Source organism: Acomys russatus, chromosome 21, assembly GCF_903995435.1.
Source record: "Acomys russatus chromosome 21, mAcoRus1.1, whole genome shotgun sequence".
NCBI lineage: Eukaryota > Metazoa > Chordata > Mammalia > Rodentia > Muridae > Acomys > Acomys russatus.
In genome coordinates this window covers 51,388,228-51,409,897 of record NC_067157.1, presented here as the reverse complement: position 1 = coordinate 51,409,897, position 21,670 = coordinate 51,388,228, and the positions used below count along the sequence as shown (strand labels likewise).

At 45.4% G+C, this 21,670-nt stretch overlaps 1 protein-coding gene across 1 annotated transcript in view; it reads left to right on the top strand.

Moving 5' to 3' along the window:
• Serac1 (serine active site containing 1) overlaps positions 1 to 21,670 on the top strand; it is a 38,380-nt gene that overhangs the window by 230 nt on the left and 16,480 nt on the right. Inside the window, exons 2-9 of the mRNA XM_051164059.1 lie at positions 6,151 to 6,242; positions 9,008 to 9,044; positions 10,112 to 10,248; positions 11,876 to 11,965; positions 14,117 to 14,248; positions 15,075 to 15,196; positions 16,891 to 17,019; positions 20,632 to 20,745. Of these exons, the coding sequence (XP_051020016.1) occupies positions 6,152 to 6,242; positions 9,008 to 9,044; positions 10,112 to 10,248; positions 11,876 to 11,965; positions 14,117 to 14,248; positions 15,075 to 15,196; positions 16,891 to 17,019; positions 20,632 to 20,745 (852 nt within the window). The 5' untranslated portion in view covers position 6,151. The remainder of the gene's footprint in view (positions 1 to 6,150; positions 6,243 to 9,007; positions 9,045 to 10,111; positions 10,249 to 11,875; positions 11,966 to 14,116; positions 14,249 to 15,074; positions 15,197 to 16,890; positions 17,020 to 20,631; positions 20,746 to 21,670) is intronic.

Genomic DNA, 21,670 nt, shown 5'->3' with positions numbered 1-21,670 from the left:
TGATTCTAGCCCTTTTCTTGAATGGTTGCTGCGCTTCTCTGGTTGCTGCTGAGGCTTGGAGGAGCGCACCTGCATGCAGTTGCACCATCGTGGGCTCTTGTGTTCTCATGAGCCACACCTGAGTCAGGCACATCTCGCTCTTCTCCGACCTGGGAGAGTGAGTAGTTGGGATGCTGTTAGTTTTCTAAACCCAGTAACCGTCATTTTAAGGTGAAGGCCTCCAGAAGGTTCGGAAGTTAATCTCATTCCCAGATTCTGATCCGTAGTCTTAATGGAGCTGTGTTCGCAGCAGTTGAGCCAGGAGGCAATTGGAGTTTTTTGATCCTTAGGTTAAATTATATTTACACATTTAGGCCCATGCTGATTTTTGCTTTACTCGTGCCTTTTCCCTTTAACCACTTTTGCCCTTCCACTTATTTCCCTCTTTTGGTTCCTCAAATTTCTTTCTTTCTTTTTTTTTTTTTTTAAATGTAATGCATTTATTTAGGTATACAGTATGTAAGTTGGGGGTGGTGTGCGTGTGCCACAGTGCAGTAGTGGAGAGGTCAGAGGACAGTTTGAAGGAGTTGGTTCTCTTCCCTGGGATAGAACTCAGGCTTGGCAGGCAACAAGCAAGTGCTTTATTTGCTGAGCCAACTTGGCAGCCCTGGTCGCTCAAACTTTTTCCTCTTGCTCTTCTCCACATCTGCTGTACCCCCACTCTTTTAAAGTCGCCCCAAGTTTAATCTTCCCAAGTCTTTGCTTCTTACTTTCTTTTGGCCTACATTTCCCTCCTTGAAAAATCAGTCCTCCAGGTGGGTGGTGGTGACTCAGGCCTTTAATCCCAGCACTCATGTGTATCTCTGCGAGTTTGAGGCCAGGCTGGTCCATAACAGCCAGGGCTGCTCCACAGAGAAACCCTTTCTCAAAGAACACAAACAAACAAACAAGAAAAAGGCAATCAGCCCTCCAACTCTCAGCTGTCTTCCGCGTGAACTCTCTTAAGCTGCTGTTTCTGGACTGACGCCTGCATTTTAATGAACCGAGAGTCATCTGAGCTCCACCTCTCAAATGGAATGGTTTTCATCTTTCACCCTCACCTTGAAACCTGTTTTCTCTCTCCACTGATTGAAATCCTCTAGACATTCCTGAGCACCTGATGTGTACTCTTCTAGTACTCTTGTGACACTTGGGTCACAAGGTGAACGCATAATTAATTTTACTGGGAACAGAGAGACTGTAAGTAGGTGAATAAAAAGGTGCCAAGATGGGGATGAGATGGCGAGTAGAAGGGTTACTTTGATCAAGAGGTGTCAGCAATGACTGCCAGGAAGATTTCAAAATTAAACTTCTTTATAGCAGCAGTAACTATCCAGGAATTTTAGTAGTAGAGACACCGTTGGTGATGGCATTCAGAAATGAAGGTATCTAGAAATGCATCACACTGAAGATGCATGATTTATATAGGGAGAAAATTACTGTGTTACTGACATTCATAGAGATCAGTAACTGGGGAGATATACAATATTCATGGATAGAGAGACTCAACAGCAAAACATGACTTTTTCTCAATGCTATAAACTCATATCACTGTGTTTTCTTCATGGAACTTGATATACTAAGCCTAAAGTTTAGAGAGAAAGTCAAAATGTCAGCTTTAAAGACGAAAATTAAATTTTTTTTTTTTTTGAGACAGGGTTTCTCTGTGTAGCCTTGGCTGTCCTGGACTCTCTCTGTAGACCAGGCTGGGCTTGAACTCAGTGCTGTCCACTTGCCTCTGCCTCCCAAGTGCTGGGATTAAAAGCGTGCGCCACCACCTGGCTCTAAATAGGATTTTTCCTATCAGGTGTCAAAGCTTAATAAGACATCCGTAACGAGACAGCATGATATTGGGTTAAGAGTAGCAAAAGCCAGGCGTGGTGGCGCACACCTTTAATCCCAGCACTCGGGAGGCAGAGGCAGGCGGATCACTGTGAGTTCGAGGCCAGCCTGGTCTACAAAGTAAGTCCAGGATGGCCAAGGCTACACAGAGAAACCCTGTCTCAAAAAAACCAAAAAAACAAAAACCAAAAAAAAAAAAAAAACAAAAAAAACCAAAGAGTAGCAAAATAAATCTGTGGAACAGAATTATGTGCTTAGACACACTCAGGTACATCTGTGAGCTTAGTATTCTGCTCTAGTCACAAAGCGAAAGGAAGACTGTTCAATAAATGACAGAAGAAAAACAAAATTACTCATACCATTCGGTGACAGAATTTTCCAGATAGACTGAAGGCCTAAATGTGACAGACACCTCTATAAACCATTCAGGAAAAATACACAGGCTACTATTGTTTCTAGAAAAATTTGCTTGTTTACTATGTTCTAGGATAATGTATGTGCTAGTTAACATTTTTAGTGTTTTTTAGGTATATAGTTCAATGACATTCTCGTTGCTGTTGGACTAGTAGTGATGGCAACTTAGACAAGACAAGAGTGGTAGGAGTGATCATGGAAACAAAAGCTAACGGATCTGTGATGTGTGATGGCAGAAGATGGGAAGTGCGCACAGTTTAGATATGAGGGAGGGGAAATGAGGGATCAGCGGTGTCTAAGGTTTTGCAAGAGCTACAAAGGTAGGATATGTGTGTGTGTGTACACACACATACATACATACATACATACATACATACATACATACATACAGTCAAGATCCATTACCAGTTGCTTGATGTTGATGGCTGCATGGAGAAAGTTTTAGAAGAAAAAGTATTTCTGTTTTGTACAGTTATGTTTGAAAAAGCACAGGCGTTCTATTGGAGGTGCAACAATGGAAGTGCAGAGTCCGCAAAGACACAGCCCAGGATATTTCAGTGTCACTGGCCATGGTAGATCAGGATTAGATTTAGAAGTATTACACAAAAATGTAACATTGTAATGACGGCCAGGTGTGGTGGCACACCCCTGTAATCCCAGCACTTGGGCGATAGACGCAGACAGGTTGCTGTGAGTTCTAGGCCAGTCTGGTCAACAAAGCGAGCCCGGAATAGCCAGGGCTACACAGAGAAACCTTGTCTCGAAAAACCAAAACAAACATTTAGGAGACAGAGGCAGGCAGAGCTCCGTAAGTTCAAGACCAGCCTGATCTACTGATCTATGCAGCCAGTGGAGGCTGCATAATGGGTTTTTCTCTTGCTGCTCTGTTGTCCTTAGCATAAGCTGCACAGTGGATCTGCAGTTTCTAATCCTGCTGTAACGTGCTCATTCTAGGAGGAGGGAGGGGTGAAGGACAAAGAAACATGCACAGTCCTTACGGGCACATTTCAGTGTGGCGCATGTCACATTCACTTACCTCGCCCCTTAGTTGACTGTGATTCACCAGCCACACTTGACTAGAGGGCAAGATGGTGGCCGTCTTTTCCCAGTTACCTGGCTGCCAGCTGCAGCTGAGGGTTATTGGTCAGTATGAAGGGCTGCAAGGATGCTTCGTGTCAGTCGGATTTGTTCTCCAGCCAGGACAAGGACGCTGTCCTCTGGGAGCCGCAGTGCCCTCTTTCTGTCAAGTTTAGCGGGACTTTGAGATGTGTTTCATTTTTTTGTGCCTTCTTCTTCACCGTATCCTCCGTCTCATCAGAATCCCTCCTCTGTCCTCTACTGACAGTTGGCGTTTCAGATTTAATGCAACCACGGTAATAATCCCTGAAGCTCTTTGAAACACATGGCAACAAGGTGGCTCCAGTTGTGTAGAAGTGGCAAGAATCTGGAAGTGTCTATCCTGGAAAGGAAGAGCAAGCATGGTGCCTGCAGCCTGGCATTTCATCGCTCTGGAGGCTAGCCTGGGCTACATGACAACATCCTGACTCAAAGAAAGAAAGAAAAGGATCCAAGCTGGAGCCTTTATATGACCTAGCCTTAGGTCATATTAATAAAAAAATAATAATCAGGACAGTGTTTTATAAAGCCAGGCACAGGTCTCTGTTACCTATAGTCAGCTGACAGTTGAATAAGGTACAGAATTGTTTCGTTGGGGAAAAGAACACTATTTCAACATTTCATTGTAGCAATTGGATCTCCATATAGGAAAAAGTTCACTTATCACCAATATACATAGCAGTTTACTTTGGCAGCAGTTAAGATTACTGGCTCCTCTTCCAGAGGACCCATGTTAAAACATGCATACATATACATTAAGTTTAAGAAAATTAGATTGGAGTAGATCGTAAACTTAAACATAAAATATAAAGCAAAACTGTCTTAGAATCATAAGAAAAGGTGACATGATATAGGCAATGTTTTTTCAGGATGCAAAATGCAATAACCACAAAAGAAAAGGAGTAGATAAATAGATTCTATCAAAGCTGCTCATCAAAATGAAGTTTTAAAGAAACAGTCAAGTCACAGAATTGGAGAGGACAGTTGCAGTGTATATGTACGTACATTTGACAGAAGACTTGCTTCCGGCATTTGTAAAGAACTGATAGCCACCTGAAGCGGGCAGAAGACTGAAGAGATCCTTCAACAAAGAAATGTGTGAATGGCTAACATGCATTTGAAAAGGTGCTCAGCTTGGTTTTCTGGAAATTTCATAGTAAATGATAGTGAAATGCTATCAGTACCTCCTAAGAAGGCTAAAAGCAAGCATCGGCAATCATGTTGGGTAGCTGGGACCCTTTGCTTTGCTGGGTGCAGTAGAAAATGTTGCAATTGTGCTTAAAAACACTGAACATTTCTTTACTGGCTAAGTATGATAAGTCTACAAAAATATGTATCCTGCTCATGGAAGCTTATGGTAGGCAGAGTGCTGCAGCCCTCAAAAATGCACATGCCACATTTCCTGGAGCCTGAGATTGTATTTTATGTAGATAGCAAAAGGAATTTTGCAAGTAGAATTACTTTTACAGACCTTGAATAGATTTTTTTAAAATAAAAATTTGTCCCTTATTTATTCAGTTTCATACAGGCACAAAATAATGTGTTTTGATCATACTTACTCCAAGTTTCTTTTCTCCTTGATTGTTACTATTTTTTTTTTGTTTTTTTATTTGTGTGTGTGTGTGTGTGTGTGTGTGTGTGTGTGTGTGTGTGTGTGTGTGTAGCCTTGGCTATACTAGACTTGCTTTGTAGACCAGGCTGCCCTCAAACTGACAGAGATCCACCTGCCTCGGCCTCCTGAGCGCCTTTATAAATCAGAACTCTATTTCTGTGCCTAGCCCTTGTGGTGGTTCACTTGACTCAAGGCTTTATGATCACGAGCTCATCTTGGTGAGGCTGTTCCCTGTGAGGGCCCTGTCTGTGTGCCCTGATCTATGGCGTGCGTCAGATAGCTCCACCAACTGTCACAGGTGCTTCCAATTGATGGGCTCAGTAGATGGTTTTAAGACTCTCTATGTCCAAGGCAGTGGAGACACTTCAGCCAGTGACGAGCTTGCGAGGAAAGCACAAGGACCTGAGTTTGGATCCCTAGTGTGCGTGTTACCAGCCAGGGGCAGCAGCTTGTGCCTACGATCCCAGGACTGTGCAGGCAACAGGAGGAGGTCTCCTGGGGCTTGGTGGTTCTAGGATAGCCAGGGCCATGTAGAGAGACCCTGTCTCAAAAGAACAGAAAAAAGGTTATAAATAAAAAGGAATATTTAGAAACCGTGTACATGGGCTTGTTGCAGCATTATGTACCATCCTGAGACCTAAAGGCCCACGCTACCATTTGTTACTTAGCGGTTAGAAGATTCATAGGGTCAAGTGGGGCTGGTTAGGCCACAGCGGCGTCCCTGCCTGGCAGCTAGTGCTGGCTGTGGGCTGCCTCAGAGGGATTTTCTGCTTCTCTCCATGGATGCTGGGCCTTCGATTGTTCAGGGCCTATGGGAATTATTTATGTAAGTGTATGCTTGTGGTCTTTAGAAAAGAACATTTAAAAACATTAAATGTCCATATTGGGAGTCTGCTTAATAACTTTAATTTTCCTGGTTTCCTCTTAATTACCGCACAACTTGAAGAATAAAGAAAGTTCCAGCAAATTTCATTCTAGTAAGGCCTGGTTTGTTTTCAGGGTGAAACCCTTAGTTGGAATTTTTTTTTTCTCAGTCTTGAGTAATTAACTGTGTGCAGCACACTGTGATGGTGAATGTCCTTAGGGTCAGAAGAAAAGGTTTTAAAAATACACTAAATTAACCTTATTCCTATTGCTTTCCTATACAGGATGTCCCTTGGTGCCTACTGTGTCATCTGCTGCAGAAGAATAGGAACCTTTGCTCCCCGATCAAAAAGTCACACATCCTGGAGAAATATCCGTGAGTACAGTTCTAGCGCTCCATTTCCTATTAGAAACAGTGATGAGTTTGGGCCGCTTTCCTGGAGGGCACTGCAAAGTCGATAGTCCCTGCTGGGTCTCTCATTCACTTATGTCTTTCTGTACTAATGATCCACACTAAATTTGTAAGTCCAGAGCTATATCCATGAGCCCGAAATTGTCCTGTCCCATCAATTGTTGACGCTCACTTTCCCAAACTGGACTGTCACTGTGCTGTCATTCAGTATGGGTTCACTTAGCTCTCGCAGAGCCAGGGCCCAGGGTCTGGGACTACAGTGCTGAGCACGAAGATTATCTCCTTAACCCTACGGAGGGTCTGCTATGCTCTACCCCATGCTGCCCCAGAAGCTTCCCTAACGTTCTAGGCCTAGGTCGAGCCACCGTTTGCCATTCAATTGAGTCAGTACAGGGCTTGGCTAATTATCTGACTTCTCCCATAGGGCAAAGCTGGAGGGCGGTGCTTGTTCATTGTTCCATGCCATTGCTTGCTGTCGTCTGTGGCACACAGGTGGTGCTTGTTGTCATCTGTGGCACACAGGCGGTGCTTGCTGTCATCTGTGGCACACAGGCGGTGCTTGTTGTCATCTGTGGCACACAGGCGGTGCTTGCTGTCATCTGTGGCACACAGGCAGTGCTTACGTCATCGGTGGCACACAGGCGGTGCTTGCTGTCATCTGTGGCACACAGGCGGTGCTTGTTGAGTAGATGGATGAAATAACATCCCTCCCCTGGCCACTGGCTCTTCTATTTGTATAAGAAGGCTGTCCTGTTCATCCTTCATGTATTTGACAATGAACACGTATTGACCGTCTACTGTGCACCAGGTGCTATTTTCAGCCCTGAGGTTACCGTGTTGAGTAAGATGAAGCCCGTGTCCTTATCTTGTTTGCTATGACGTTTTAGGATAGGCCTGTTGGTGTTGGATGTGGTGGAGCATGGCTTTAATCCTAGTGCTCCAGAGAGAGATGCAGGTGGATCTCTTTGAGTTTGGGGCCAGCCCTACACATAGAAAGCAGGCTAGCCAGGGTTACATAGTGAGACCTTGCCCTCAAACAAAAAAGTGTCTGTTGGGCTGTCCCGCTGGCTCAGTGGGTAAGAATGTTTGCTGGGCATGCATGAGGACCTAAGTTCATTCTCAGCACCCACATAAGTAAAAAGCGGGGTATAACACGTGCACACACCAGCGCTGAGAGTGTGGGGCAGAGGTGGGATCACTGGGGACTGCTGGCTGCCAGCCTAGCTCCAGGTTCTGTGAGAGGCTCTTTGTCAGTGGAATACAGCATGTGGTGACAGAGCAAGGTAGATGTCCTCTTCTGGCCTCCATGCACCATGCGTGGGCATGTGCACTTGTGCGTGGGAGAGAGAGAGCATGTGCGCTCTCTGTTTCTCTGTCTTTGTCTGTCTGTCTCTCTCTCTTTCTGTCTCTCTCTGTCTTTCTCTCTTCTCTCCCTCTCCCCCCAACTCCCACTCTCTTTTTCTCTCTTCCTCTGTCTCTCTCTCTCCCCTCCTCTCCCTCTCTCTCCCTACCCCCTACACACACACACACACACACACACACACACACACATACACACACACACACACACACACACAGAGGCATTTTTGCAATATAATTTTTTTTTTTATCCAGGGAATTCTCATTCTGAATTTTAAATATAAAAAGAACAGGGGCAGTAGAGAAGGCTTTTCATTTTCCTCCTCTCAGTGGTTCCATAGAGCAAACTTTAGAGTGTTGCGTTTAGTTTGAGTAGAGGAGAAAAGGCAGGAAAAGCCATGAAGATCGAGAGGAAACTTCTCGGAGGCCAGGATTTAGCTCAGGAAGAGCGAGTGCCTTACACTCATAAGACCCTGTGTTTGGTGCTCAGCATTGAGCACCACTGAGGCTAGTAAGAAGCCACAGGTGGTGGCAGTAGAGACGAGACCATTGGCTGCTCCTTGTATCTCCATTCTGAGAGCCACAGGTGAAACACCGGAAGGTGGTCCTGGACTCACACCTGTCCCAGAGAGGCCCGCAGTCAGGAAGCTCTGTGTATTACCTCTTCCACCTCCTCATCCCCGCTGTAGACCTCCCGTGAAGGCCTGTGAGGCTGTGGGTCTTTCCCTCTAGATTTCCCGAGTGTTGGGCAGCCTTCCTGCTCAGCAGTGCAGGCTTTGGACATTCTGGAATGGTGTGTATTGGATAGGCAACTGTCTGCCAATGAAATTTTTAAAAATATGTATTTAAAATGTTTCCAAGGTCCAAACAAAACCACTGTTGTTACCTATGTTTTAAATGTGGCTGTGTAATCTCCGCTGCTTAAACCACAATACAGTATGATTATTTGGGGGGAAAAGTCATTTTAGAGTTCCCAGTTGATGACAGTCCTTCCGTGAAGATGCTGGGAAGCGTGGGGATCCCGCCCTGCCTCTAGCTGCAGAACCTCCTGCTGTTAACTGTTAGCAGAAGGCTGTCACCTGGCTGTACTACCGTGGCACAGGGCTGGGTTCCTTTTGATTTGGCTTGGGGTAGCAGAACAGGAGCTTGAAGAATGAGTGTGGAAGCCATAAGTATAAATCATGTTTTACTCAGTGCTCCCATGAATTGATAGTCGCTGATAATAAACATGATATGTAATATAATATATCACCTATATAACAACAATACAACTTTTGACCTAGTTATACACAAAAGGTTTACACTGTTGCCTATTTCTTGTCATACTTTAAAAAATGAAATCATGTTGACTTTTCCTCTTTCTTTTGAAGGAAATATAATAAGATTGACCGGATCCCTCATTCTAGGGTAAGCACTGATCTTTACCCTATGGTGCCAATGGTTTCAGGATACTATTGTTGGAAATCTTAAAAGTGGGTTGTAGATGACACGGAGTAAACCATGGGATGTGGGATGTAGGAATGTCACACACGCCTCTGTAGAGGAACGTATGTGTGCGTGTGTATAAAATGTGTAATGGCATTGTATGTAATAGATTAAAACTAAAAATTTGCTAAGTGTCTAATTTTCAAGATAGTGGATAAATAAATTGTGGTAAATGTATTTTGGTCACAAGGGAACTGTGTGTACAGACGGTAGCATGGCTAAGTCACACAAACATACAGCTGAACAAAAGAGCATATCTGGCTGGAGTCTTTTCACACTAAGCTTAAGTTCAGGCCGAGCAGCACGGCTGTTTAAGGATGTGCACATGGTTGGCAGACCCATGCTGAAAAACAGTGGCATTGTGATTCTTGCTCCTGCTCAGCCATGGAAGAGTGAGAGGGACCGCATTGGGAGCCTTGGGGGAACCGCTCATCTTTTATTTCTTGTTTGGATATAATCATGCAGCCACTTGCTGGGTTTTTTGTGGTTTTGTTTGATTGTTTGGTTTTTCAAGACAGAGTTTCTCTGTGTAGCCCTGGCTGACTTAGAGCTTGCTCTATAGACCAGGCTGGCCTTGAACTCAGAGATCCACCTACCTCTGCCTCCGGAGTGCAGGGTTAAAGAAATGCGCCACCACTGCCCAGCTCACTTGCTGTTATTTTAAACTGAGATGTACATTATATGCATATGTGTGTACACTTGTAAAGTGACACATGTGCACGGCTGTATGTGTGTACACTTGTAAAGTGACACATGTGCACGGCTGTATGTGTGTACACTTGTAAAGTGACACATGTGCACGGCTGTATGTGTGTACACTTGTAAAGTGACACATGTGCACGGCTGTATGTGTGTACACTTGTAAAGTGACACATGTGCACGGCTGTATGCTAGTTTCCTAGGAAGCTAGAAAGTGCCTCACTGTGAAAAGCTGCTCTTGGTCATGTTTAGGCCCTGATTTGTAAGGAACTTCTTTGTTTCTTTCTTAGGGGTTCTTTATATTTTACATACGAACTTCTGGCCCTGAAGAAATCTTTAACATTAGACACTCAGGTGGTGGAAAGAGAAAAAATGAAGTCTTACATCTATGTGCACACAGTTCCTGTAGACAAGTTAGAAAATCGTGGTAAGTTCTGTGCTAAGTAACTCTATTTCTCTAAAGTGGAAGCAGTTACTGAGTTTAGAGTGGGTCTACTCAGGGTTCAGTGCTGACAAGTAGGCTCAGCCTTCTGGAAGACTCAGCAGGGCCCGTGCAAGCCAGTATCTTAGGCACTGTTCTGCTGCAGTGAAGAGACCCCACGGCCAAGACAACACTTAAAGAGGAAGCATTTAACTGGGGGCTTGCTTAGAGTTTGAGATGCTTAGTCCATTATCATCACGGCGGAGTGCATGGCAGCATACAAGCAGGGGCCGGAGCAGTAGCTGAGAGCTACATCCTGTTCTGTAGACAGGTGGAGAGACTGAGCCAGGCATGGGCTTCTTGAAACCTCAAAGCCCACCCCCAGTGGTACACTTCCTTCAACAAGGCCACACCCACTCCATCAAGGCCACACCTCTTAATCCTTCCAATCCTATCAAACAGTTTCCCCTCCCTGGTGACCAAGCATTCAGCTATAAGAGCCTCTGGGGGCCATTCTTATTCAAATTACCACACCAAGCATTACCTGGTGACCATGATTGGGGCTTCTGTGTTTCCCCTAGTCTTTAGCTCCTGGCCAGTGCCCTTGTATCCAACCCTGGCTTCCCTCCTCCACGGGGACCATCAGTTCATTTTCGCAAGTACAAATGCTTGATTTTGTCATTCAGCTCAGAGACCATCCGGCTGTAGGAGTTGACTCATGCAACTAAGCTCAAAAAACGGATCAAGAAATGTGAATTCAACTTAGTTATCACTGCCATCTGATATGAAGGCTGAGCGGTCGGTCTGTTGTAGTTAGGACAGCCCCTCCTTGATGTCAAGGCTGCACACAGGCCTCTGGTTACTCGGTAGAGGTGAGATTTTACCTTAGAGGAGGGCCTTTTCCTCAGCTCCGGGCATCTGGGTGAGCCTCCACCCTACTTTGCCTTGGGGCTACCCTAGGACATCAACCGCCATGTACCCGTGAGCAGGCACAGCGCCTGCGTGAGGTGGGCCCTTCTGCTGCTTCGGAACTGTATTTATTATCACCACGCCATCTTTATGGCGTTATGTCCTTGGACTTCGGAATCCATTAGGGCTACTTAAAGTTTCAATTATGTAGATCGTCACCACGTCTTATAATGTGCCTGTCTGGTGAGGCTAACCGTAATATTTATTTATTTAGTATACATGGATGCTCTACCTGCGTACACCTGCACGCTAGAAGAGGGTGTCAGATCATGTCATAGATGGTTGTGAGCCATCATGTGGGTGCTGGGAATTGAACCCAGGACCTCTGGAAGAGCAGCCACTGCTAACCACTGAGCCATCTCTCCAACCCTCAACCTCATTCTTAAGGCATTTTTCAAGGTCACTTCTAGGCCAGCTATTTACAGGGACCATTCTCCTGCACCTTGGTTAGCAACTGTAGGTGATGATGCTTGCTATAGACACTGTTTTCTTTCTCCTCCTCCTGGAGCCCAAAGCGTTCTGTGTTCCCACAATACATGCTTGTGTCTAACAGTCACAGGTTACTTTTTACGTCCTCTGTGATTCGCTTGGATCCTAATTTAAGTATTTCTTTTAGATGATATTGAAAGTACATACTTGGTCTTATTTGCTGCCATCATTTTAGGATTTGTTTGGCAGGCAAGAAAAGAACTTCACAAAGCAGTAAGAAAAGTGTTGGCAGCATCAGCCAAGGTCCTGCGGAGCCCACTTGCTGGTACGTGTGGACACTGGGTCCAGTGGCCGGAAGGTCCTGTGGACACCAGCCCAGCCTGAAGCACATTCGTATTCTCATCTTATTAACTATAGGAAGCTGGCTGAGGAACATCCTCTTGGCTGTGTTCAATTCTATAGCTTAAGCATTTTCTTCCATTTTTGTGTCTATAATATTAAGATAGTTAAGTAACTAGCTGGGCGAGGTGGCTCATGCCTGTAATCCCGGCATTCAGGGAGGTAGAGGCAGGCGGATCTCTGTGAGTTTGAGGCCAGCCTGGTCTACAAAGCAAGTCCAGGACAGCAAAGGCTACACAGAGAAAAATATAAAGTATTCAGAATTTAAAATTTGTAAGAAAATCACTCCCATGCATTCTTATACTAAGAATATTGCTTCAAAAATGTAAAATCTAGCCAGATGTGGTGGCGCACATCTTTAATCCCAGCACACAGGAGGCAGAGGCAGGCGGATCACTTTGGGTTTGTAGGCCAGCCTGGTCTACAAAGTAAGTCTAGACAGCCAAAGCTACACAGAGAAACCTTGTCTCAAAAAACCAAAAAAAAAAAAGAAAAGGAAAAAGAAAAAAAGTAAAATCTTTACTTGGGAGTTAACTCTAAAATGCTATCATGGCCAGGTGTGGTAGTGCATGCTTTTAATTCCAGAATTTGGGAAGCAGAGACATGCAGATCTCTGATTTTCAGGCCAGCCTGGTCCAGAGTGAGTTCCAGGACAGCCAGAACTACACAAAGAAACCCTGTCTCAAAAACCAAAAAATAAAAATAAAATGCTGTCCTGATCTCTTTACAAAGTTGAATCATGACAAATAGGTAGGAGAACTTTCTAGAATTAAAGAGAGACTAAAGAGAATTTACCAAATCCTGTTTTTAAAGCATCTTTAAAGACGTTTTACAGTGACTATTTGAATATGGAGTTTGCCTGGATGTGATAATAACATCGTGACTATATGGGAGAAATAAATTTGTTCTTTTTGTTTGTTTTTGTTTCTTGAGACAGGGTCTCTTTACGTAGTCCTTGGTATTCTAGAATTTACTTTGTAGACCAGGCTGGCCTCCAACTCACAGAGATCTGCCTGCCTCTGCCTCTGCAGTGCTGGGATTACAGGTGTGAGACATCACACTCAGCAATACATTTGTTCTCGGGACATACACATTGAAGTTGAAAGGGTAAAAGTTATTATGTCTGCATAGGTGGCTTACATACATGCAGAGGACTCGGTATGGCATGCAGAATGGCATGTCTGCATAGGTGGCTTACATACGTGCAGAGGACTCGGTGTGGCATGCAGAATGGCAGCTGCTGGTGTGATAGGCATGTAGGCATTAGGAGTAAATGCATCGCTTTTAGTTGTTTTTTTTGTTTTTTGGTTTGTTTGTTGCTTTCAGTTCTTGTTTAAGATTTATTTATGTATTTATTATTACGTTGCTGTGCCTGCATGCACACCTGCAGGCCAGAAGAGGGCACCAGATCACATTATAGATGGTTGTGAGCCACCATGTGGTTGCTGGGGATTGAGCTCAGGACCTCTAGAAGAGCAGCCAGTGCTCCTAACCTCTGAGCCATCTCTCCAGCCTATGTTCAGCTCTTTTTACATTGGATCTACTTCAAGAAAAAAAAAATCTTTAGTGGAAAAGAGAAAAAAATGACCACCATAGTAAAAGATAACAGAATATTAAACAAAGTACACACATAATACTTGTAAATGTAACAAAAATACGACAGAGCTCAGCTCAAACATTCGGTCTCCATCTGTAGCTACGTTTAATGCTCCCATTACAGTTTCCACGGTTTACAAGTTACCATCTAATGTAACCGTGAATATAAAACCTGGGAAGATGGCTCAGTGAGTCAAGTGTGAGGATCTGCGTGTAGGTAACTTGGAACCTACATAAAAAGGCAGTAAGTGCAGCACGCGCCTGTGACCTCAGTGCTTGGGAAGCAGATGAGAGGCCGATGGGGCTTACTGGCTGGCCAGCCCAGCAGGATTGGCGAGCTGCTTCAGTGAGAGGCCGTGACTCATGAGCACTAATGCTTATAGCGTGCACACATGCACACACCGCACGCACACGCAGACGCTATCTCAGCTGTTCATACTGCCTTGTCTTTCTGTGTGTTTGTCGATTTCTTTTTGCAAAGACCCCTTCAGCACAGTTGACATAGAAGAACATGACTGCGCAGTCTGGCTGCTCCTAAGGAAGAGCCGGGAGGACGACCGAGCCGCACGACTGGAGGCCGTGCAGGAGCTGGCGGATGCTCACCATTGGCACGGTAACCACGAGGACACGAGGACACAGCTGTGGCTAGCCACCTCTTGGTTTCTCTCTGTGAGAGAAGGGGAATGCGGCTGAGGGAGGAAAAAGATTCAGGCAGTCTAATATGAGAACATACACACGCACACACACATGTACACATATCAACCCCCCCCCCCCCCCCCCCCCCCCCCCCCCCCGTCCCCAAACATTTGAGAAAAACTCTTATGGTAAGCTGGAAAACCTGCTGATCTGGTCGTACAGGCTGTTTGGCAAGAGCAAACCCCACGCTGCGGGATATTGTACCTGAACGCGATCTCACTATTTCACTGAGAGACTGCTTTCTGGGTTACCGGTTTTCACACTGGAACTTCAGATTTGCTTGTTTGTTTGTTTTTTGTTTTTGTTTTGAGATAGACTTTCTCTGTGTAGGCTTGGCTGTCTGGACTTTTCTTTGTAGACCAGGCTGGCCTCCAACTCACAGAGATTGCCTGCCTCTACCTCCCAAGTGCTGGGATTAAAAGTGTGCGCCACCACCACCCAGCTTTGAACTTCAGAGTTTTAAAAAGGCTGCTCAGATCATGACATGGACTGTAGTGAGTTGTGTGGATGGTGGCGACTGAACCAGTCGGACCCTGGGCTTTCCTGGTGGTAACTGAGTCATACTGGCTGTTGAGCTCCCAGGAATTGTAGGTACTACCGAGTTGTGAAAAATACTTGGAAAATTTGTGGCTACAAAGTTGTGGGACAGTTAAGAATTGGGGTGCTTCCAAGTAGTTGTTTATTTAATCTTGTGATAATGTTAAGTTAATCTTGATGTTGATGAACACTATTTTTCACAACAGATTACCAGTACAGGATGATTGCTCAAGCCTGTGACCCGAGGACCCTTATTGGTTTGGCACGAAGCAAAGAAAGTGATCTTCGATTTTTTCTCCCACCGCCTCCTCTGCCGCCTTTAAAAGACGTAAGCATTCGTGGTAATAAGGCAGTGAAGAGGTTAACATGTGTTCCTAGTGTGGGTGCAGATACACGTCCACAGACAGGCTGGATCTTGATGAACAGGTGGACCGAGTTCAGCAAAGCTGAAATCTTAGTTTCCATGGTGCTTTGGTCCTCATGGGTGCTGTAGCTCCTCCCTTTGCTGCCTTTGTGGGTGGAGAGAGCCTGTTCTGCTAGGTCACCTGGATGTGGGTGCAAGTGTCTCAGGAGGTCAGAAGCGGACAAAGATCCCAGCAGCTGGGTTACAGGTGGTTGGAAGCCATGAGACATGAGTGCTGGGAACCAACCTCAGGTCCTCTGCAAACAATGCACGCTCTTAACTGCTGAGTCATCTCTCCAGCCTTCCTTGTTCTTTTTTTTTTTTTTTTTTTTTTTTTAAAAGAAATTTATTCTGTAACCAAATAAGACACATAAAATATAGACAATGTCTACAACTATTTTTATATTTTTGTCTCAATTCTTATACATTTCAGTGCACTCTGCTTATTAAATGTCAGATCATTTACAACTGTTATCCATCAGAATGTAACTTAATTGGGTTTTTCAAACAACATGCAGTTGCAGCTCACAAGCGTTCAAGTACTACTAGTGAATGTTCTGTTGTGTTCAGAGGACTCTGTTAATCAGGTATTAAAAATAAACACACAAAATATGACTGTAAGATTACATCTTCCCAGAACGTGTTGTTTTATAGATGAGATTTTTCTCAACTGGAGAGCTCTTGACAGCTTAGGTCAAATAATTTTTTTTTTTTAACTGGAGGAGGATATTTAGCAGCTTTCCTGGACTCTGCTCCAGAGATGCCAGGAAGTGCCCCCCCGCCCCCGCAAGTTGTAACATAGAAAATTGTCTCCCGACATTGCTAAATATGTCCTGGGTGTTAAAACACACCCTTGATGACTCCCGTGGCCGAAGGCGCGCTTCTCCAGCTCTTTCCTTAGAGGAGAAAACAAAACTGAAACTGATGTAAACATCGTTTAAATAATAGAAATAGAATACATAGGGTGTTAACATACTCCAGACCTACTTATGTCTTTAGTTAGTAAGAATATAGGTCATTTTGAGTCAAGATACCAAGAAGTCCTAAGGTAAACATTGAGTTACAATTTGTAACTGTCTTCTTTTTTCCAAGTGTTTTGCTTTGTTTTGTTTTGTTTTGTTTTGTTTGAGACAGGATTTCTCTATCTTATCTTGGCTGCCCTGAACTGACTTTGTAGACCAGGCAGGTCTCGAATTTTCCAAGTATTTTTAAGGTTTTACTTTATGAGTATGTATGGGGCCTGCATATATCATACATGTGCGCCATGTGCATGCTGGGTGCCCGTAGTGGCTAGAAGAACGCGTCCTGTCCCCTGGAACCGGAGTTACAGGTGGTTGTGAGCCATCACCTGGGTGCTGGGAACCAAATCCACATCTTCTGCAAAAGCAGCCAGTGCTCTCAACTACTGAAACATCTCTCTAGTCCCTGCACGATAGCAGGTATGGACGCACACACTAAAAGCAAATGATTACATACCTCCGCTTTGGTGGCCAAGTACATTCCAGATCACAGTCCCTGTTCAGTCTTCCCTGCTTGTGTGGCCCAGACTCTTGGGTGCTCTTTCTGTTGTACTCAGGCTTGAGTTCGTATCTAAAGACTTTCTTTGCCTTTTCTTTCAGGAGTCCTCCACTGAAGAGGAGCTCCGGCATTTGCTGGCTTCTTTACCTCAGACAGAGCTTGATGAGTGTCTCCAGTATTTTACGTCCTTGGCTCTGAGTGAAAGCAGCCAGAGTCTGGCCGCACAGAAGGTTTGCACATGCCTCACTCAGCACGTGGTTTGAGTGCTCACTCTTTTCCAAGACACTATGCTGGGATTAGCGTTAGACTTCTGCCCAGTTACAGACTCTGTGCCACGCACTGAGCGGCACGGCGTCTGGAATCACAGAGAAGGGCAAACAGACGGAGTCAGTTCAGCTTAGGAGCTCATTTACAGTGGCCACAGCTCAGTGATGGAGTGCTTGCTAGCACAGACCTGGGTTCGGTCCTCAGCAGTGTAGGCCTGTGTTCTAACCTGAACCCTAGATTTGATTACTCAGCTTCCTCCCCTTGGAATATAGCAAGAACCTTGAACTTACTGTATCAAACCTGCCCTCCCTTGAGACAGCCCTTACCCTCTGGTCTTTGTCTCAGGGAGTGGCACAGAGTTTGCCCATTGCTTAAGTTGCAGCCTAGCAACCCCACCCAATCCTCCATCTGTGTGCAGCTGTCAGCAGCTGCAGGATGTTGCTGTGGGGCACACACACGCCTTCACCCCCTGACGCTCTGCAGCCACCCACTCTCACACATTTTCTGTGTGGTATTGTTTCTGCTCCTCCGTTCACTTCCTCAGTAATTTTATCCAGATTCTTGTATTACTTCCCTTTTAGGTGTTGCTTCCCATTTGTGCTGGTGTTGGCTCTCCCTGGTGACGTGGGCTTCCTTAGTTGTGCCTTTGGACTGCTGGATAAACTGTTTTCTAGAGAGTTCCAGGCACCACAAATGATATATTTGTTCCCAGAGAGCAGGTTTTGTTTTCTTTCTCCTTAAATGTCTCTTGGTGATTTCCCTCTTGAGTGAGGGAACTCCATGGAGGGACATATAAGTATAAGCAAAAATTAGGTAAGCAAAGGCACATAGACAGACCGACAGACAGCATAGACAGACCGACAGACAGCATAGACAGACCGACAGACAGCATAGACAGACCGACAGACAGCATAGACAGACCGACAGACAGCATAGACAGACCGACAGACAGCATAGACAGACTGACAGACAGCATAGACAGACCGACAGACAGCCACACAGAGACAGACTTTGGAATGGGCAAAGGTAATCATAGCACAGTGGGCTCTGTGTTGTAGATTTTAAAGACGTTTTTATGACTCAGAAGGTTGGTGGTGTATTCGTGGCATAAAGAGACCCTTCTCCTTCTACACTCACAGTGGAGAAGATCTCCCTTTTATGGGATTTACTGATCCTCCAGAAGAGCTACAAAGAGAAGGAGGCAGACCCTCTGTTAGTGCACGTGTGTATGGGGATGCCCCGGTGCCCTAGTTTTTGATTTTGCAGGAATCGCCCTGTCCGTAACTTCAAGAACATTTAGCTGCACATGGGCGTTGTGAGCATCAGGAACACAGCTGCCGCTTGGCTGCCTCTTGGCTCCTCGTTGAGCTCTCGAGGACGTGGCTGCTCTGTTGGTTAAGACAATTTGTTAGGGTTTTTCTGTTTTATTTTGTTTTGTTTTTTTGGTTTTTCGAGACAGGGTTTCTCTGTTATCTTAGCCATCCTGGACTCACTTTTGTAGACCAGGCTGGCCTCGAACTCAGAGCAATCCGCCTCCTTCTGCCTCCCGAGTGCTGGGATTACAGGCGTGCACCATCATGCCTGGCTCAATTTGTCAGTTTTAAATTGAGGTTTCCACTGAAGTCTGGGGCCGGTGTTTTACAGGAAGCAGAGTGCAGAGCGGAGGCCGTCTTAGGGTTCTCTTCCTGCTTCTGGTGGAGATCTCAGATGTCGCTCCCCAAGGGAGACCAAGAAGGCACCTTCTACACTAAACCCAGTTGAGGGCCTCCAGGCACTTGCCGGCCTCAGCCCCTGCTCACCTCTTGGCTTCATGCTCCGTCTCCAATTCTAGCAGTTTCTCTTGATTTCTTCTTCCCTAGAGCTTGTCTGGGTCCAATAGCATTTGAAATATTTTATACATTTTCCTAGACGCCTTAGGTTTCTCTCCAGCTCATCTTCTTCAGTGCAGCCAAAGTAGTCTTACAAACATTAAGCACTGCTCTTGTCCCTGCCTAAAACCCTCCAGAGGCTTTCCCTCTGCACACTAAACCCAAGCCCTTTACGTCTTATGTTGAAGGCAGGTACAGACTGTTTACCAACACAGCTGCCTTCAGGTCAGGACCGAGGGACGCAGGCACATCTGGTAGGCAGCCGCAGGATGTAAAGCCTGTCCAGTGGCAGAGGTTGTGGAAGCTGGTAGAGTCCTTTACACAGGTCAGAGGAGGAAGCTAGGCTGTAGTCGCCTCAGTGTTGACAGTGCTCCTCAGGGGCATGTGATGCCGCTGTTCATAGTGCTTAGCATCTGGTAGTACTTGCCACTCTACCCCCCCCCCCCCCCAGAGCTGGGGACCGAACCCAGGGCCTTGTGCTTGCTAGGCAAGCACTCTACCACTGAGCTAAATCCCCAACCCCGTACTTGACACTCTTTAGTTTATAATTCAAGGTGTGCATGTATGTGCATGTGCATGCCTGTGTGCGCGTGTGTGTGCGCATGTGCATGCGTGTGTGTGAGACCTGTCAGTTTTACAGCTCCTCAGCTATTTCTTCCCACCTTATATGAGAGAGTTTCTTGTTGAGTCTGCAGCTTGCCACTCGAGCTATACTGGTTGTCCAGCAAGGCACTGGGATCTGGGTGTGTCCCCTCCCTCCCTCAGAGCCTGGGGAACAGATGTGCACCACATGCCTGTCTTACGGGGCTGCTGTGGGTCTGAGCTGCATTCCTTGTGCTTGTGGAACGCGGACATTACCCCTGAGCTATCCGCCCCCCCCCCACTGAGCTGTCTCTCCACCCCACCCCCCTGAGCCGTCTTCCCCGCCTCCCCCCACCCCCCCCCATCCCAGCCTGAGCTGTCTCCCCACCCCCCTACTGAGCTATCTCCCCACCTCCCTGAGCCATCTCCCCTCTACCCCCCTCAGCCGTCCCCCCCCACTGAGCCGTCTCCCCCCCCCCCAGCCGTCTCCCCACCCCCTAACCACACTAACTCTCCCATGTGGGCTTCACTGTCAACTGGGAAGAACCAAAAGCCGTTTTTAATATTTTCGTTTGGTACTATTTTCCCCTTTAGAAACTTGTTTAGGTTTTCAGTTGACTCTCTTACCATAGTCTATGAATTAGTAAATGCTGGAGGGGACGATACCAGAGCACTTTGACCAGTTGATAAAGAATTGACTTTGTGGGGCTGGAGAGGTGGCTCAGAGGTTAAGAACACTGTCTGCTCTTCCAAAGGTCCTGAGTTCAATTCCCAGCAACCACATGGTGGCTCACAGCCATCTACAATGAAATCTGGTGTCCTCTTCTGGCCTGCGGATGTTACATGTAGGCAAAACGCTGTATATATAATAAATAAATAAAATCTTTAAAAAAAAAAAAGGAATTGACTTTGTGATGAAAGGACACAGAAGAAAAGGTGTCAACATTGTTCGAGGAATCACCCACTGTGTTTTCTATTCTAATGAGAAATAGGAGTTTGTATAACATTCCCTTTACATTTCCAGAGTATTTTGAGGCATTTATGTACTTGAAGTTCCTAACTTGTATCTAGTACAGAGCTTGTTAACAAGAAGATCCGCTTGTAAAATCTTTGTCTTAACTTCAGGGAGGACTGTGGTGTTTTGGAGGAAATGGACTTCCTTATGCGGAAAGCTTTGGTGAAGTTCCCTCAGCCACGGTGGAAATGTTCTGTTTAGAAGCTATAGTGAAGCATTCGGAGGTATTTACATTCCAACGTATGACTTTTCACGGTTACTTGAGTATGTGTTTGGTGGGGGGGAACATCTTGGAGGGTTTATGGGAGGAGTAAGCAGTGAATATGATCACAATACATTATATGCAGCTATGAAATTCTCAGAGAATTAAGAAATATATTTTTTTAATTCCACTTTTAACTGTTAGAATTAACATGCATGATTTTACACCAAACACATAACTTCCATTTGTATTACTTATTTAATTTTATTATTTTTAAGTTTTATTGTATTATCTTTGTTTATGGTTGTTTTGCATGTCTGTCTATGCACCATGTCATGCCTGGTGCCCTTGGAGGATAGAAGAGGGTTTTGGATTCCCTGGAACTGGAGTTACAGTGATGAGATATCATGTAGGTGCTGGGGATTGAACCTGAGCCCTCTGCAGGAGCAGCAGCCAGTGCTTTTTTTTTTGTTGTTTATTTTTTTGTTTTGTTTTGTTTTTATTTTGTGTGCATTGGTGTTTTGCCTGTAAGTATGTCTGTTTGAAGGGGTCAGATCTTAGACTTACAGACCATTGTGAGCTGCCATGTGGGTATTGGGAAATGAACCTAGATCCTCTGGAAGAGCAGCCAGTGCTCTCAACCAGTGAGCCATCTCTCCAGTCCCTTATTACACACTTTAAATAATTCTTAATCACATATGAGGGAGCACATGCTGTGTGACGCATGTCTTTGACTTGTGCTGTCAGATGTCAAAGATGTAGAAGGTTAAACAGATGGAGAGGAAAGGGAACGTGGGTGAAGTGTAAAAAGCCTAGTGGTACCCATGGGTGAAGTGTAAAAAGCCTAGTGGTACCCATGGGTGAAGTGTAAAAAGCCTAGTGGTACCCATGGGTGAAGTGTAAAAAGCCTAGTGGTACCCATGGGTGAAGTGTAAAAAGCCTAGTGG